The sequence below is a fragment of the Montipora foliosa genome, chromosome 10 (assembly GCF_036669935.1).
Source record: "Montipora foliosa isolate CH-2021 chromosome 10, ASM3666993v2, whole genome shotgun sequence".
Taxonomy (NCBI): domain Eukaryota; kingdom Metazoa; phylum Cnidaria; class Anthozoa; order Scleractinia; family Acroporidae; genus Montipora; species Montipora foliosa.
In genome coordinates this window covers 5706862-5724361 of record NC_090878.1, presented here as the reverse complement: position 1 = coordinate 5724361, position 17500 = coordinate 5706862, and the positions used below count along the sequence as shown (strand labels likewise).

General features: G+C 37.2%; 1 protein-coding gene across 6 annotated transcripts in view; it reads left to right on the top strand.

The window, feature by feature from the left end:
* Positions 1 to 17500, top strand: part of LOC137974334 (uncharacterized) — a 141306-nt gene that overhangs the window by 100089 nt on the left and 23717 nt on the right. For all 6 annotated transcript variants that reach the window (XM_068821264.1, XM_068821263.1, XM_068821262.1 and 3 more), the window contains exons 7-12: positions 2447 to 2638; positions 4356 to 4666; positions 6047 to 6188; positions 7778 to 8073; positions 13238 to 13379; positions 13870 to 14217. In XM_068821264.1, the coding sequence (XP_068677365.1) occupies positions 2447 to 2638; positions 4356 to 4666; positions 6047 to 6188; positions 7778 to 8073; positions 13238 to 13379; positions 13870 to 14217 (1431 nt within the window). The remainder of the gene's footprint in view (positions 1 to 2446; positions 2639 to 4355; positions 4667 to 6046; positions 6189 to 7777; positions 8074 to 13237; positions 13380 to 13869; positions 14218 to 17500) is intronic.

Genomic DNA, 17500 nt, shown 5'->3' with positions numbered 1-17500 from the left:
TATGAAAAACCCTATAGTGCACAGAGGTTGCACTGCTCTGGAACTACAGTGTACTTGACGAGCAAACACCACGGATTAGTTAATTTCACTTTTTATTGTAGTCTCAAGTGGAAACTGAGATCATTGGACAATTTTAAGAATATTACTTTTAAAGTGGCATCAGCATCCACCTGCACTTTCAGATCAGAAGATTTTATTTACACATAGCACCTACAAAGTTGAACTTCAAAGCATTGTCTTATAAACCGGTATCTTAGGCTTTAGACAAGACTTAGTTGCAAATTGTCTTATGTCCATTAGTACATTAGATCCTTTGACTGGTTTGAAATGCTGCCAAGTTGAGGGGAAGGAAGATGTTCAATAATTATTTTGCTTGCAGTACGTAATTCAATGACGGTTTGTGCATGGAATTGAAGGGAGATTTAAATAATTATTATGATGGTACAAAATGTGGACCCCTAACTGGACCTCCTTCTGTACACCACTTGAGAGAAGAAAGAAAAGTCAGTAGATGGTTTTCACAGTGACATCATCAAGTTCTAAAATCAAAATTGCAAGGTCTTTTCAATTTTTATCGAAAGGAGGTTGAAGATGACCTAAAAATAAATATTTTTTCAAGTTTCCAGTTCCTTGACGTCTTTCATTTCAAAAAGACACCTTGGATGACACCATGATACAAATCTATTAGGTTGCAAAAAAAAGTCTTTCCCTATGAATCTCAGCAGTTTGAGCCTTTCAAGTACATTAGGAGATGTGTTCATACACAATGGACTTTATCTCATGAGAGAAAAGTAAGCGCTTCTATCACAAAGTGAATTCCAGATGTTTTTGTTGATTACTGACCACGATATTGATGGACCACATGACATCTCTTTACAAAACTCTGTAAAGTTGTGTGAAATGCTTCTGCAAATAAGTCGGAAACAATGTACTGCACAGACCTGAGAATTGGAGAGGTGGTTAAAAGATTTCTTTCCTACAATATTCCAAGTTCTTGGCCTTTTTCACTGAACAATTTTGATTTTTTTGTTGTTGTTGCTGACACTAGAAGTGAAATAAAAAATAGAGCAGGCTCTAATCTTCTGTGTAACAAGATCATACTGTGCATGTTAATTCTTGCATTTGTGTGTAACCTCATTTCCTTGCACCTTTGACCACAATCCCTTGCATTTTAAAGAAAACTGTGTGCTTCTCCTGATGACAGAACTGCCTCGTTTGTTCGATCGTTCGTTTCAGGCTCACTGGCAGTGATTAAGGACCCCACAAGTTTTTACCTTTTTAGCTTTGAATATTATCGTTTTAGAATAAAGGATTCAATTGATTTAATTGATTCAAAGTTTGAAGATTACGTAATTATAGTTTGGAAAGAACTGTGAGATTCATTTTTTGTAATTTAATTGTTCACACAGCTGGAGGGTTCTGTACACTATTTTTATTTTTGTTGGCTGTTTTAAGCTTCACTGGCCATAACAAGCATAAAAAATGCAAAAAGTTTTGATTATGTGTTGTAATAGCACAACTACTAAAGCAAAACGATCATACTACCTAGCTATAAAGGCTGTAGAGAGGTTTCTACACTTATTAATGTCTTATTCAACTAAGAAGTCTATGAAAGTAGCCCAGCTGGCCACCTGGCAAGCACTGGGCTTAATTTTGAGTGCCGTTTCATTGGGTGCCTGTGATCTGTAAGAAAAACATGACACATGTACTAATTGAGCTATGATCCTCGCATGCAGTTACGAATGCAATTTTAGCAATTTGCGTAGAGAAGCCCGAAAAATTCAGGAGTTCAGTGGGGTTTGAACCCATGACCTTGCGATGCCGGTGCAATGCTCTAACCAACTGAGCTATAGACCTCGTTCATAATGGCGGCCAAATAAAATATTCTTTTGCTCGCTACGACAAGCACATTTCAAAAGAATATTTGTTTCAAAATGAGGGCAGTAGGTCTAATTAACATAAATACAAAAGAATGTAAAGGCGGTTGCCATTTATGAAAGTGGTCTATGAAGTCACTGATGCTGGGAGCTGGTCATTCTTGGGTTCAAATTTCCCGTGATGAATGAATCAAGGATCATAATTTTTTATGTGCAGTTAAATAAATATGATTCATTAATTTCATATAATTATCATTGCATTCATGGTACTAACAGTATTAAACTGTTGTTGAAGTTGTTGATTCAAAGTGGGCTGCTATCAATGATGCAGTTCACAAAATACCTCTATCCTCCACAGAGATGCATAGACATGTTTTAAAATAATTCCATCTTTTTTTAATGTTGGTTGACCAAGGATTGACTATTGCTTCAGTGAATTAAAATTAAGCTTTCAGCATTAGTGGAGGAATTTATTCTGTCTCTGCAGCAAAGGTGAAGCAACATTACTATAAAATAAATGTTCTTTTCACTTCTACTGTAAATGTCATTGCCCTCTGTTATTCACACAGGTAATAATACCAGCACAAACACAAGCTGTGGTGGGACCCTGTCCATGGTTACCGGGGAAACTAAGTCATTTTACTGTTATCCTCCAATTGTTGGTCGTTATGTCTCTGTTGTGGTACCAGGAGACGACAAACTTCTGTCAATTTGTGAGGTTGAAGTGTATTCCACACCGCAAACTTCAAATGGTGTCACAGGTAATTGGATTTATCAAATTATAATTCACTTTTTATGCCTATATGAACAGAGTTTTTAAATTGTGAATTGAGCCACTTACAGTATTATTCAATTTTAAGAAATAATTTGGGAAAAGCATGTGACAAAACAAGGATATGGTGTGTGGTAAAAGTGGCTTCAGCATTTAACTTCCTAGGTCATCCAGTACTTGGTCCTTTCTTTGTTGATCCTGTGAGTTTGAGTTTCTTTATGATACTCTACCCATAACACTTGTGGAACTGCAGACTTTCAAAGTTTCTCCTTTTAACAACTTTACCACCTTTAATCCGCAACAAAATTGTTGACAGATTGATCATTTCTACCCCCTATGCCGCATTTCTTCTATCTTTTAGCCTTCTTAGGTAGTCCAAATCGCCCTCTTCCCCCCAAACAATGTTGTAGTGTGATTCCCGGGATATTTAGGTACAATTAGGCAACATTGAATGGTGAAGGGGGGGTCTTATCAATAATTTAGAGCATGATTCAAATTATAGTGTTATTTTACACTTGAAAAGAAATGTTTAGACACAATTTGTTAACTAATTTTGTTGCTGATTGTAGCTTCTGGGTGAAGGTTTTGTCGATAAATTGCAAGTGCAGTGTGATACTGTGGGCATGACACTCAGGAGTAAACAGCCGATTGATCTTCCAAGTTATGGATACGAACAACAGTTGCTATCTTTACTCATTCATGAAATTTTGTCTGAAATATTGTTCCATAATCGAAATGTATAATTTTATTTGAAATGTACATGTATATTTTACACAAGTGAAATGTATTTTTCCAGGTGTTTATTAACCCATTGACGAGTAAAATCGTCTGGCGTTAGACAGTGTAAAAATGTAACAATGGCATAAAATTAATGGTCCAGTTAAGTGTGAGGATCACTTCTCAACCTTTCATCTATAACCTGCACTTTAAATATTCATTTCTTTCATTCATCAGTCCTTTCATGACAACACATGAGCTCAAAAAAATTTTCTGACCTCCTAACTGAGTGGCTTGGTAGCTCAGTTGGTATAGCATAGCACCGGCATCTCAGAGGTCATGAGCTTGAATACCATTGATAGCTGAAGTGACAATTGCTTAAATTGTCCAGTTACAAGGATGCAAGAATCACTTCACTCTTTTGTCTATAACCTGCACTTCAAATATACATTTCTTGCTTGTAAGTCTTCATATTGAGCTAATTTATAGTTGAAATCACAAACTGTGTCTTGTTAGTGACACTTAATTTTAGTGCTCGGAAAGATGCAGTAGATAGTGTTATTTATTGAAAAAAGGTGTTCATGTACTAGGAATTGGGGTAGAGGTTAGAGTTTTAGGAAGAAAATTAAAGGAAAGGAAAGGAACTGTATTTAAGTGTCTAGTAGATTTAGCGCTGGAGCACTAATTGGGGACACTGTAAAGTGAAATTAACAATTAACACAACAAGTCAAATGTTGGTTTTTGAGGAGAGTGGAAACCGGAGTACCCGGAGAAAACCTCTCAGCGCAGAGTAGAGAACCAACAAACTCAACCCACATATGACGCCGAGTCGAGGAATCGAACCTGGGCCACATTGGTGGGAGGCGAGTGCTCTCACCACTGCGCCATCCCTGCACCCAACTGCAGAGTGAAGTTACTCTAGGGAAACTGGAAATAAAGGCACCTAGCTCCTAGCTAGCATCTCTATTTTTCTCTTGATTTAATTTCAGCCTGTAGAGCAAGCCCATTTGGAATCTCAAATAGTGCAGTTATACGCGATCAAAGATTTTCAGCTTCCTCATCTCTGGGCAGAAGTTTCCTCCCTTCCAAGGGGCGTTTGAATGGAGCCAATGCCTGGATACCCAGCAGTACCAATAATAACAATGACTACCTGCAGATTGATCTGGGATCTGTGTACTTTGTTTGTGCTGTGGCCACCCAGGGAAATCCCAGTGCAGATGATTGGACAAAAACCTACAAGATAGAGACCTCTTTGGATAATGTCATTTGGCAGATGTATCAGGAAAATAACACAGTAAAGGTACTATGCACCTCTTGTGATGTACTATGTGCATGTACATTTATTTTTAGTTTGTTAACAAATGTTCAAGGATTTAATTTTGATGTTGGAATTAGCTACATCTCATTCACACACCTGCAACATTTTGTTCAATAGAGAAACTCATAAAATGCTGTAAGTTATACCTACGTTTTGACTTATAATTTGGTCTTTTCAGAGCCTGTAAAACAAATAAAATTCAAGAAAAGCAGATCTAAGTAACTTACATGTAACTGGACCGGAGGCAAACCACAGATGTAACGTAACGTAACAGGGGAGTTAAACCAAAGGCATTTATAATTTCTATAACAACTCGAGGTAGTGGTGAGACCCAGACTTGAACTTGAAATCACCAAATTTTAAGTCCAGTTCCCTGAGCATCACAACACCATCGGTGCCAACACAACTCACACACGCAGACACTCTCACTTACAATATAGTCCAAACTACACTGTACATGCACCTCCCTAATTGACAGCAATGGGAAACAAATCAGCTGGTCCATAGCCTTGAAATATTGTCAGAGTTGTCATAGTAAAACACAAACAACCTACTAGTGAAGCTAACAACTCAGGGACATGTGGCTTTTTAAGGATTTTATTTACTATTCAAGATCAAATTTTGGTGTGCATTGTTTTTTAAGTGTCATTTGGAGAGTGCAAATTTAAATCAAGCCATGCATGAACTATCTGGTTATATGGGGCAAAGAAGGTACAGTCATTACGCTGTCGGTCTAAACTGTAAAAAAAAAAAAAAAGGCTTTTACAGTGGAAGTGCACTTTGCTGTCAAGCTAGTTGACAGGCATCCCACTTTTAATAACCTGAAAGGAGCTTTTCTGCCAGGAGGGATCAGATGGCTATGTACAAAGCATGATGGAGTTGAATCTGGGACAACCAGAAACGTATTAACAATTTCAAACCAGTCAGGTGAGAATGGGATTTGAACCCAGTCAACTGCATGCAAACCCAACTCCCCAACCACTGGACCATGCCACGAAGGTCTGCACTCTACATGTACATTGATACAATATTATTGGCTCAAATCAACCTTTTGTAAAATGCTGCTTGATTTGATGCAGTACAGTTCAATTTTTATAATACAGAGCAATATATATAATTTATTGCTGTGTGCAGGTAGCAAGAAGCTTAGGCATCTTCACAGGAAACTACTTACCACAAGCTGTGAACCTCACACAGTGCTTGCTGTGAGGGAGTTGACTTTGGCTCCTAAAGATGGGTGTTCGGGGAAACACCAATGTATCATTTATTCAAACAAAGAAAGTACTTTCAGTTTGTTGTACATGTAGTTCATTAGGAATGGAGTGCCCTAATTAAAGGTCCCACTTTTCTTACCTTTCTTAGATATTTTCAGGAAACAGTGGTCGAAACTTCATTGTTAAAAGTGATGTTTACAATCCGCTTGCTGTCAAATTCATTCGATTCTACCCTGTGACATTCAACCACAGAAAAGCACTAAGAGTGGAAGTTTATGGATCCAGGCAAGGTACATGTACACTTTCTAGTTATAAAAAGCAAGAGTTCTCGCTTTAGGAACATACATGTAAAGGCTTTAATGTTTTTTTCGTGGTTACGTAGTGTTATTCTGAAGGGAGGAAAAAGGTTGGCAACAAAGAGACTCACTATACGCTCCAGTGATTATGTCAACAATGTCCTCAAACTGATGTTAGGGTTTGTTAACACGGTCAGAACTGAAAAAAGGTTCGCACAAAATTACACAGTGGTATCGTAATGGGGTAAGAAGAACGTACAAGTGAGCTAAATTACACTACACACAAATTAATGTTTGTTTACATAGAAAAGTTAAAATTACATGTTCTGGACAAATATGAAAACAGAGAAAAAGAAACCTAATGGAAACGTTACGCATGATTACAGCAAAGTTAATGATGAGCGGCACGGCTAAAGAATTGTGTAAGCTAAAACTAGATATGCAGATCGAGGCAAAATAATTACCTTGGTGCTGTCCTTGCAATAATTGAAACAATATGTTAAACACTGGAAAAAACTTGATGAAACTTGAAGCTGGAAACTTGAAGAAACTTGAGAAAACTTGAAGCTGAAAAACTTAAACTTCAGCTTTGACTTGCTTCGCTTATCTCAGCAAAAACTAACGTAAGTTACTTGTTTGCGAAGAAATGTTGCGAACTGTCGCGTGAAAAAGCTACATCATATCTACAAATATGGCATAAAGTCTAGCTTGCACATCCTGCTAAAAGGCTCTCTACTCTCTTTTGGGGGACTTTGGGGGAAAACGATGGAAAGACTCAAAAGATAAGTTAAATACTTAATATTCTAAAATGCAAAACTGTAAGGGAAAAAAGGCTTCTTATGGTAAATTACCTAACGGTAGTTACACTCACTGAATAGAGAAATAGCCTTATGCAGCACAATATCACTTTCAGTAAATTAGTCATTGGATTCCTCTGATCATTTCAATTTGTTGTGTTGTCTTTAAGGTATCATAATGCAACCTGCATAATTATGAATTATAGAAAGTACGTAATTGGGTTCCATTTTACCAGGGAAGGGGCTTTTATTTACAACTATATTAAAGGCAAATGGTGTTAACAAAGGGTTGTTCATCATGAAATGCAGCCATTTGACCAGGTGTCTATTAGATACATATGTACAAAGCATGCAGTATCAGAGAGTTGGCATTTGTGCAATCATTTACAGTGAGAATTCTTCCCTGTTTTTTTTTTCTAATTCAATACAGCTCTCCAGGATGTACAGTGACTTACACAGAAAGTTCTTCTGATCATATGAGCAGTGTAGAGCTTCTTTCAGGGATCATTGATTTCCTAGTAATTTCAGTTTTATACAATGTACAGTTGTCCTTTCTTCTTTGACAAAAAATGGGGTTCTGTTTCATTTGTATGAAGCTGATGCTACATATACGGTAAATGTCATGATCATTATTAAGTTATTAGATTTACAAGCCACTTGTTTTAAGATGTTTATTATGTTAAATTCATCATTGCTGCAAAGTTCTTTAAAGCTCTCTTAGAGAAAAAGAGGTATATAATGTACCGGGCTATATATATTTTTCTTTTTTTGCAACTTCAATTTCAGGTTGCTTGTCAACAGTTGGCAATGAAAGAGGTGTAGACCCACGCCCTTTTTCAGTTACAGCATCATCAGAACTTGATGGCACTCACACACAAGACTATAGTCGTCTATATGGTATTAAGTCATGGTGTAGCAAAGTTGTGTCTCCACCTCAATACTTACTGTTTGATTTTGGAAAAGTCATTACAGTTAGTGGCATAGCAACACAGGGAGATAATGAAGTGGACAAGTGGGTAACAAGCTATGGTATCAGCTATGGATATGATGGACAGTCTTGGCTAAGTTATAATGGTGGGCAGGTAAATGTACATGTACATGTATGTAAAAGGCAAAGTCTTATCCCCAACACAAAAACAATAGCGACCTTTAGATGGGAGGATGAGTACAACTACGGGTACAAGTTTTTCATTCTGAGCCCACTTCGAAAAATGTCGTCTCCAAACCTTATGCGCAAGCTCAGTACGGGAAACTCATACTTGAAGTTGTCCTTGTCCTTCGATCTAAAGGTCCTTAATGGCTTAGTCTGGCTGATCACAGGCATCCCGTCATACCAAGGCACTGGCTAGGATATTTTTTCTCCGCTGTGTTTCACCAACTAGAAGGTTGATTTGTTCGAAGTATCTCCAGTCGTCATGATTGATACTACGTAACAGAAGGGCATCACTAAAGGCCGGAATCCAGAAAGCAGAAAGCGGAAACTAGAATCCAGAAACAATTTGCGAGAACTACAATAAGTTACCCACTCATTGTACGTTCTGCTATATAATCTGCACACTCAAGTATTTAACTCTGAGAAAATGTAAACTGTAAAATGGATCTGACCTTGTTATTCTGGATACTAGTAGTAGCTATCGCTAAGTGCCAACGAAACAGTCAATATAATACAAATACCCAACAGTAGTTGTAATTTTTTATTCGAAAGTACTGCAACTCAACTTATGTAGTTAACAATAATACAATAATAGAAATTGCACACTTAATTTGTATCTCCAACAACGTAGATGCCAACGTGTTTTGCAATAATATGGAAAGTGTAGTGCTGCAATTTTTGAATGGCCTTAATTTTAACAGGAATATACAATAATTAAGTTGAATAAAATCAGTGCCATGTAAAAAATTGCCAAAGCATTTTCAGACTTTTCAGTTTGAAACATGTAATGGGGAATCAAACTCTCTCGCACATGAAAGTTGTTTCACTAGCTAGTCTTTTAGAATTTTTATTTTGCAAGATACATGCAGCCATGAATTATAAGTCAAATAATTTGATCGATGAATTAGTGCAGACAACACATTTCCTTTGAAAGTTAAGTTAAATTGTTCGCAATTCAATGGTTACAAAACGAAAAAAAAAACTGCCCTACTCGCAGGCCAAAATCCAAAATTGACAACATCGGCCGACATGAACACATACGCCGGTGTTCCTTTGAGCTCGTCCACTCAATATTGAACACAATGGTTCGAAAATAAATATCAAAAACTCAAACCAAGTGTACAAAACTCAGTGGTCAGGGAAATGGGAAAAAATGTGTTTTCGCTCACCTCTAAACACAAGATCATCAATAGTCGTGCATGTCATGCAAGTTTGTCAAAGCTGCTCTACTCGCAGGCCGAAATCCAAAATTGACAACATCGGCCGACAAGAACATGTACGCCGGTGTAGCTTTGAGCTCGTTCACTCAATATAGAACACAATGGTTCGAAAATAAATATCAAAAACTCAAACCAAGTGTACAAAACTCAGTGGTCAGGGAAATGAGAAAAAAATGTGTTTTTACTCACAAGATCGTCAATAGTTGTGCGTGTCAAGCAAGTTTGTCTAAAGTAAAAGTAAAGTAAAGTAAAGTGGTACATTTATATAGCGCCCTTATCACTAACGTCTCAAAGGCGCTTTACAATGATCAATTTACCCCCAGCAGACTGGAAGCATATACAGGCGCAAATTGCAGCCGCTTCTAAGCAGTCCATGCATGCTGGTACTCATTTTACTGACCTCGGAAGGATGGAAACCTGAGTGAACTTTAGCGGAAAGAAGGTCGCCAAATATTCCAGTCTCGGCAGAACCAGGAATGGAACCCGGGAGCTTAGGGTTGGAAGGCAGAGATCTTACCACTGCGCCAACCCCTCCACTCTCTAATGATATCACACATCAAAACACACGCTTTCATTGGTCCCCACTAAAATCTCCAGGGAACCTTATATTACACTTTTCACAGCACAATCAAAAAATTTTCTGCCTGCTGCAGTACTTCATGTGGCATTAAGCTTGCCGCTTCGCAAGTTTTGAAGTGAAGTGAAGTGAAGTGAAGTGAAGTAATAAAAGCAATTACCGTATTTACCCGTGTATAAGTCGATCCCATGTATAAGTCAACCCCCCATTTTTGATGGCAAAAAACGCAATTTCTTAATTTCTTTGTTAAGTGTTCATGGGACACTAATCTTGTCTTCTTCGATTTCTGGAAATGTGGATACACAAAAAAATCAGGGCCTCAAGCGCTTAATAGTTTTGTTGTTCAACAGCTGTTGTATATGCGGGTATTTTGTCCTTGAGTTTCGAAAAAGTTCTCAGAAAATCGAACATGTAAACCTCCAACTCACCTGTTTCGTTGTTCAAGGATAAAGGGCTTTAGAGGATAAGCACAATGCAACATCACAGAAGCAGGAGTCAATCTTTGAAAATAACTTGCGAACGATGCGAAAATGTGCAAGGTTTTATTGGTCCTTGATTTATAATTTCTCAAATGACAAACAAAACAAAACTCATAAACCAAACAATACGAAGTTTGCAAAAGCATTTAAATCTGCCAGGTTTGTATAAAGAAAAAAAAACATTCATTACCAACCAGCATTTTCACGCAACGCGAGTGACGATGCTTGCACGCAAACACGAGGTATTGCGCCAGGTTACTAAGCCGTTGAACGATCGTGTTCTATTCGAAGAAATAGAAATGACTTTTAGACCTTTCCTCCTTTGGAAAACCAAAATTTCCAGTGTCTATTTCATATTTGTACTTGTGAGTATCTTCAACATTTAGAGTTGGACAAATCCTTTTTCATTTCAACTGGGATTGCTTACATTCGTTTTGAAGTCTTTTGTCACTCATTTTGAAGTCTTTTGCGACGTTGGGTTTTGTCCACTGCCTTCGTTATGCCCAAGACACTGTTAACATTATGTTAAGTTTGAATAAATTACTTAACTGGAACTTGGCTCAAAATCTTTGACCCGTGTATAAGTCGAGGGCGATTTTTGGAGCTTCTTTTTTTGAGGCCATAAAAGGTCGACTTGTACACGGGTAAATACGGTAGTCTCTCCCCTCAGGGTTTTTCAGGACTCATTTACAATGTTTTTCGGGGGACTTTAGCCAGACTGCTTATTACACAGTAATGTTTACAATTTATTTTTAGGAAGTGTAAGATTCCCCCGTCCAGCTTAGGTTAGACCACAACACGAGGGACTACGTTCCCTACTCTTATCGAATAGTGAGTGGGTTCTTTAAAGTCCCATACTATTTGATTTCCAACAAGGGTTGTGAGACGGGACCTCCGGTTTACGGTCCTTATCTGAGAAGACTTGAAAGTCTAATCATTTGCAGATGTAATTACTAAGGCAGCACATTCTCCTCAGTTATTTTAAGACCCTGAGTATTGGTCCGGCTGGAGTCGAACTCACGACCTCCCGCATGACAGCCCGATACTCGGCCAACTGAGCCACCGGTGCATGGTGTTTTGTGTCAAATAGAAAAATATAATTTAAAAAAAAAATTAAGCTACATATAAGGCATTCCAAATTACAATAAAGGAAACATAAAACTTGTTTAATATATTTCCCTTGTTTTTTTTTTTTTTTTTTTTTTTTTTACCTGGCTTTTTGTACATGTAAATAGGACTACATTCTGTCCAATTTGGAAATAATTGGATGAGAAAAATTCCAAGGACTGCCAAAACTGGACGAGTCCAATTTGGCATTCCTAGGACTAGCCATTCTGTAAACCCTAGGATTGACTACAAAAACCAATAAATACTGTAACAGCCGTTTATAAAAATAAGTAAGTGGTCGCGATAGACAACATATAAAAAGACATTCTTTCTTTCCCTACCCTTCTGCTTTGCTTCCAAAGTGATTGTGAAATGCACCTTAATAATCTGAGATTACTACTAGTTTTAGTGTTTAGTGTCTAACATGATTGTAAAATTATTATACACGGTTTTCTCCCACTCATTGCATTTACACTGGACCCCTTCAACTCTCCACTTTCTGTTGTGTATCAGGATCTGCATGGAGGCTGACATGGCTGTCGGTTGAAGCACATTGATATCTGGGACACCCTATTTCAGTATTACAATGTAGTTGCTTTTTCAAATACTCTCCCACCAGAAATACCTTCCCATTTTCCCCCACCACATATGTGCTACTTGTTTGATTCTTTGACAGTTTGTTGTTGTTTGAAGTTGGTTGAGGTTTAGGTATTTTGCATTCAGTAATTGTGTGTTGTCGGCCTATTTAAACTACTTCAGCAACCGTCTGGACGCTTTGTAGTGTGACGTTTATTACAATTTCTTTGATTAAGAATTATGTCAAAGTAAAGAACAATTCCCAAAAGATATTGTCATGCAGCCGTCTGTCGGCAGATAGTTGGCCTTATGTTATCTTTTGTCAAGTTTTCGTAAAAGTAACACTGTCGGCTGACTGTGGGTAATGTGTCAGTAAGTGTGTCTGTAAACTGTTGGGGACTGTTGACTGACAGGTTACCGACAGCCAAAAATGGGAGCCATAATGTTCACTATTACCAAAAATTATATTCTTTTCTCAATGATTTTCTAAATAATCTTAACCTACATGTAAGATGGAAGTGTGAAACCAAGTTATGTGTGGGGGAAATGAAATTGGTTTTCAGCTCATAACAGGGCACCAATTTCAACGATTTATGCAAATGGTGGATTGAAGTAATATATAGCTTTCTCAGTGCCTGAGAAACTGCATGAGTGCATGCAGTGGTTTGCTTTTTTTTTCCATCGAAAAAGTGGCACATGTGTTTTCAGTCTTACAATGACAAACTGGTAATTACTTGGAGGGTGTAAACTGCAGAGTTGCAGGTCACTGTTTCACCAAAGTTGAAACAATCCAAAACCTTACTAATGCTAACATTAGGCCTCGAAAAACAATGTTAGCCAAAGGTTAGCATTTTTGTAAAGGTTTGGGTTGTTGAATTCAGTAATAGTAAAACAATGACCCTGCAACCTGCACTTTACATGTACACCCTCCGGGTAATTACTTTAAAATTTAAAACTCAGCTGAAAACGTCTCTGAAGACAGACAAGTTTCCAAGTAAACAAAACTTCACTTTCAAAGGACAAAAATATCCAGGCAATTTATTGTTTCAATAAAAAATACATGTAAGATGGTCATGTTGGGCCACAAGGATACCTATTCATATGTGTCCTATTTGGTTTTGTTTCATTTTGCAGCATTTAATTGGAAATGTTGACAAACGTTCAGTCGTTGTTCGGTGGTTTTCTTTACCATTCGAGGCTCAGTTCATCAGAATTCTTCCAAAGACCTACCACAATGGACTTTGTATGAGAGTGGAGTTGTTTGGTTGTAAAGATTGTAAGTGCTGCTCATTCTGTCCTGTTTAAAAGAATAAGATAATTATTATTGAACTTAGCACTTCTTTTAATAAGTTATTCTAAAACCGCATCCAGTGTTTGGAAATTTAAGCTATTCTGTACCAATCATCAAGTCCACTTGTAAATGGGCTTGTCAGTTGGTTGTCCAATTATTGGCAATTCCACATCAGGCAGTTCAAAGCCAGTCATCCACTTTTGGAGTCAGTCTATTGGTTTATTAGAGGGTTGGTCAATTAGTCAGTGATCCAGTCAGTAATTCACCTAGGCAGTGCATGGTTAGGTAAGTGAATATCTTTGCAATTTCAACAGAGAGTTAATGCTCATGGTTTTTGTTGTCGCAGAGTAGGATGACTGTGTTTGATCTGTTATTGGTCAAAATGTTTTGGAACTAGCCGTTTTGGCCTCATGTTATAGATACAGCAAGCAAAACAACAAGAAGTAAAGCCATGTATATTGTTGTTGTTTTTCAGTTCAAGTTGCATTCCTTTTTGCGCTTGTTGATGATGCGACTTTGTTAGCTGCAAATAGCGCAACTGTCACACTGAATTGTGTCACCAAATCTAGCAAAAAACTGCCTCGTGCAATATCATATAAATGGAGAAAAGATGGAGTCAAGTTGGATGATTCAAGTTCATCTCTGACAATAAAATACAGCAATGCTAGCGATATCAACAATAATTATCGTTGTGCGAGATTGAGTTCATCAAGGCGTCAGGTTCAGTGCCATGCAATCTACCAGTGTTCTGCATCACTTCAAATGGCTGCTGGTTCACCTTTCATTAAAATTCAGGGCAATTCAACTGTTACTGTCACTTTACGTAAGTAAAATTGTTTTGTACCGAGGATGCCTTCCGTAATTGTAACCCCAGGAAGGGGCTTCAGCTTTTACAGATCTTTTGTAATGTTGCATTTTCATGAAATAATTTTTTGGACGCTTTTTTCTTTTTCTTGTTTTTGTTTTTTATTTTCCGTTCAGAAAAACACAGAAAAAGAAGCAGCTAAATGGCTGCTAAAGTAATTTATTATTCTTTTATTTACTGTTTACTATGATTTAGCATCAGTGGCTATGTAACCTTTTTAGGTTATTTCAATGGAAAAATAATTGAAATAATTAAGGTTATCCATGCATCCAATACAGTGTTCTGCCCAGGATTTGCGAAGGCATAATTAATTATGCATAATCCTAATCTGCATAATATAAAAGAAACACTTACAAAAATCGCAAGAGTGAAGTGAAAGTCTCATGCTGTCTAGCAAGCAACTGTTAACCTCCTGTCACAATTATTGTCTTCATTAGTCTTTTGAAGCAGAGGGAAGTCCTTCAGCTATGTTGGATCGAAACCTGATTTGGTGTTTTGAACCAGAAGATGTTGACAGACCTTCAATTGTGTCGTTTGCCACAACTGGAATTCTTCTTCCAAATTACTAACACTCTTGTGTCTCTTTTCCAGGGTGAACAAAGAACTTAATTTACTTTGAGGAGCTTTTCGTTTCTGCTCCAGCCGCCATTTTTGACGAGAGAGTAGAAAACACTGACCCCTAGTCCATGGACTACCTGACAGACTACCCCAAAAATACTATTTCAAGTACTAAAGTACTATTGGGTGTATAAGCAGCGTCACAATTAGTGCTAAGCCTAAATTTGCATTTTAAACAGCGTTGGTCAACAGTATTTAAGTCTATAAAGCACCCATTTTAATAAGTTAGCTTTCAATAATTCGCTCTGACGAAGGGCTAACTCTCGAAACTTCAGCTTTTAGAATCTCTGTACGGTGGCCAATTTACATTCTCAACTCCGTTGATAAAACCAAAATTTTTGTATACCCCAAAAATACTATTTCAAGTGAGTGCTATTAGTTGTAAGCAGCGGCACAATTAGTGCTAAGCCTAAACATTTTAAACTGCGTTGGTCAACAGTATTTAAGTGTAAGCACCCATTTTAATAAGGTTAGCTTTCAATAATTGTTCTGATGGCTGATTACTTCATGTAAGTGAAGTGAAACCGGTGCAACAATTATTATTGAAAGCTAACCTTTTTAAAATGGGTACTTAGACTAGTACTTAAATACTGTTGACCAATGCTGTTTAAAATAGATGTTTAGGCTTAGCACTTATCATGTTTATTGACTAACAGAACATAGCACCCACAAATATGGCTGCTCCCAACTACAATGAAGCACCAATAAGTCATGTGACCGGAAGTATACGTTACAGCACAAATAATTGTTGTGACGCTGCTTACGACCAATAGTGCTTACTTGAATTAGTATTTTTGGGGCAGTCCATCGGAGTAGTCCATGGACTAGGGGTCAGTGTTTTCTACTCTACCATTTTTGTGCTTACGGGCTAGCCTGTAATGCACAATGTCACCAGGGTTGTCTGAGTGAGTGAAAGAGTGAGTTAATGAGTGTAAGATCGTGTGCATGAATCACTAAACTAATGAGGTCTTTATTCAATTTTAAAAATTGATGTCCACTTTACATTTATTCTGTTTGCCGCCTACTTGTTGCCTTTTCCTTTCTTAATTTTCCTTATGAAAGAGAAATTTGAGAGAATTTACAGCAAGATTTCGACAATCGCATGATAATTTGATTGGCAAACCTGTTGTGGAAGCCGGTAGGATTTGAGCGGAAAAACAGCCTTTGGAGTCAAAATGCCCATAAAACCTCTCCAATGAGCTTTCATGTTGATATTCCAGTAAGATGTCTGATATTTTCGAATTTCGAAACATTTTGTAAAAATCTCATCAGTTGTAATCAAAGGCAACTTGCTCTCTGACACTTGCCGACGCGATGTGCATATTTTTGTCATGTCAAGATCTCTTATCTCTTAAATTCAATTGACCATTTGTTTTGTTTTGTTTTGTTTTGCTGAAATTGAAAATATAAATTTCTCATAGGTAGAGGTAAACTTCTCAGGCTGGCATATTGAAAGCTGCCGAGATGCGTAAACAAACATTTTTTGAAACAAGACGACATTAGAGTGGGTTGTTAGGCATACTTTGACATGAGCCAATAGACGGGATATGCATATTTTTGGCATGTTGAGATCGAGATATTTAATTAATCCCGAAATTTTGCAGAAATTTAAAATATAAATTCCTGATGGGTAGAAGTAAATTTCATTTTAGATGAAAATTGTTTGTAGACTGAGAGTTGCTGAGATGGTAAAAGAACTTGAATTTGAAATTTGATAATCTAATTCTGGTAGGTAATTAAAACCAAGACCAACTACATGTAACATCAGAAAGGTCACAAAATTAAATTACCTTTAAATAATTTTTCTGGGAAAAATATTGTGATTTTCATCCAAGCCAAAACATTTTCGCGGGAAAATTGGTAGGTAACCATGCATTAACATCCCTCATGCAAATGAAGCTACCTGATGCTATCAAGTGACGTGCTCATAATTTCTTTTCTCTCTTTGTACATCGCCCGTGATACAGAATTATTTGACAAATGTATTCAACCTTGAGAATTACCAGTGCTCTTCTTGAGTGAAAAAATAAAAAACAAATCCAAGAAAGAAACTCTGCATAAATTGACCTTGATTTTCAAACAGATCACCTACTGCCCGATTCCATCACGACTCTTTGCATACTTTACTACCTCTCGTTTATTATTTCGTTTTTTCTTTATTTTCTCTATAAATGCATCCATTCTTCCCTTGAAATTCACTCAGTTTTTGTAATTGTTACAGTATGGCCACATGCAGTGTTTATCTGAAACACTTAATTGCAAAATTATGCTTTTCATGCATTCCAAGCATTCATTGTCAATGCCCATTACAAAAACAATCACACAGACAATGTTAATGGTGTAACATTTGTTACCCGTAAGCGCATGTCCCATGAGGGACCTATTTTTGACAACCTTCCATGCACATGGGAATTTAGTTTTGTGTTCCATGTAATATCCCTTGAAGTGCCCTTGAATTTGTGGTGAATTGAAAGATGGCTACTGTTCAATGAAACAAGCAGATGAAAGGTTTCAAATGGAACGGTAAATTAGCTAAAATCTTGTCAATTGCGAGAAAACACAAGGAAAAAACACCGGTTTACCCCCAAGCAAATGTGGGCAAAAAGTGTTCCAACATTTAGCC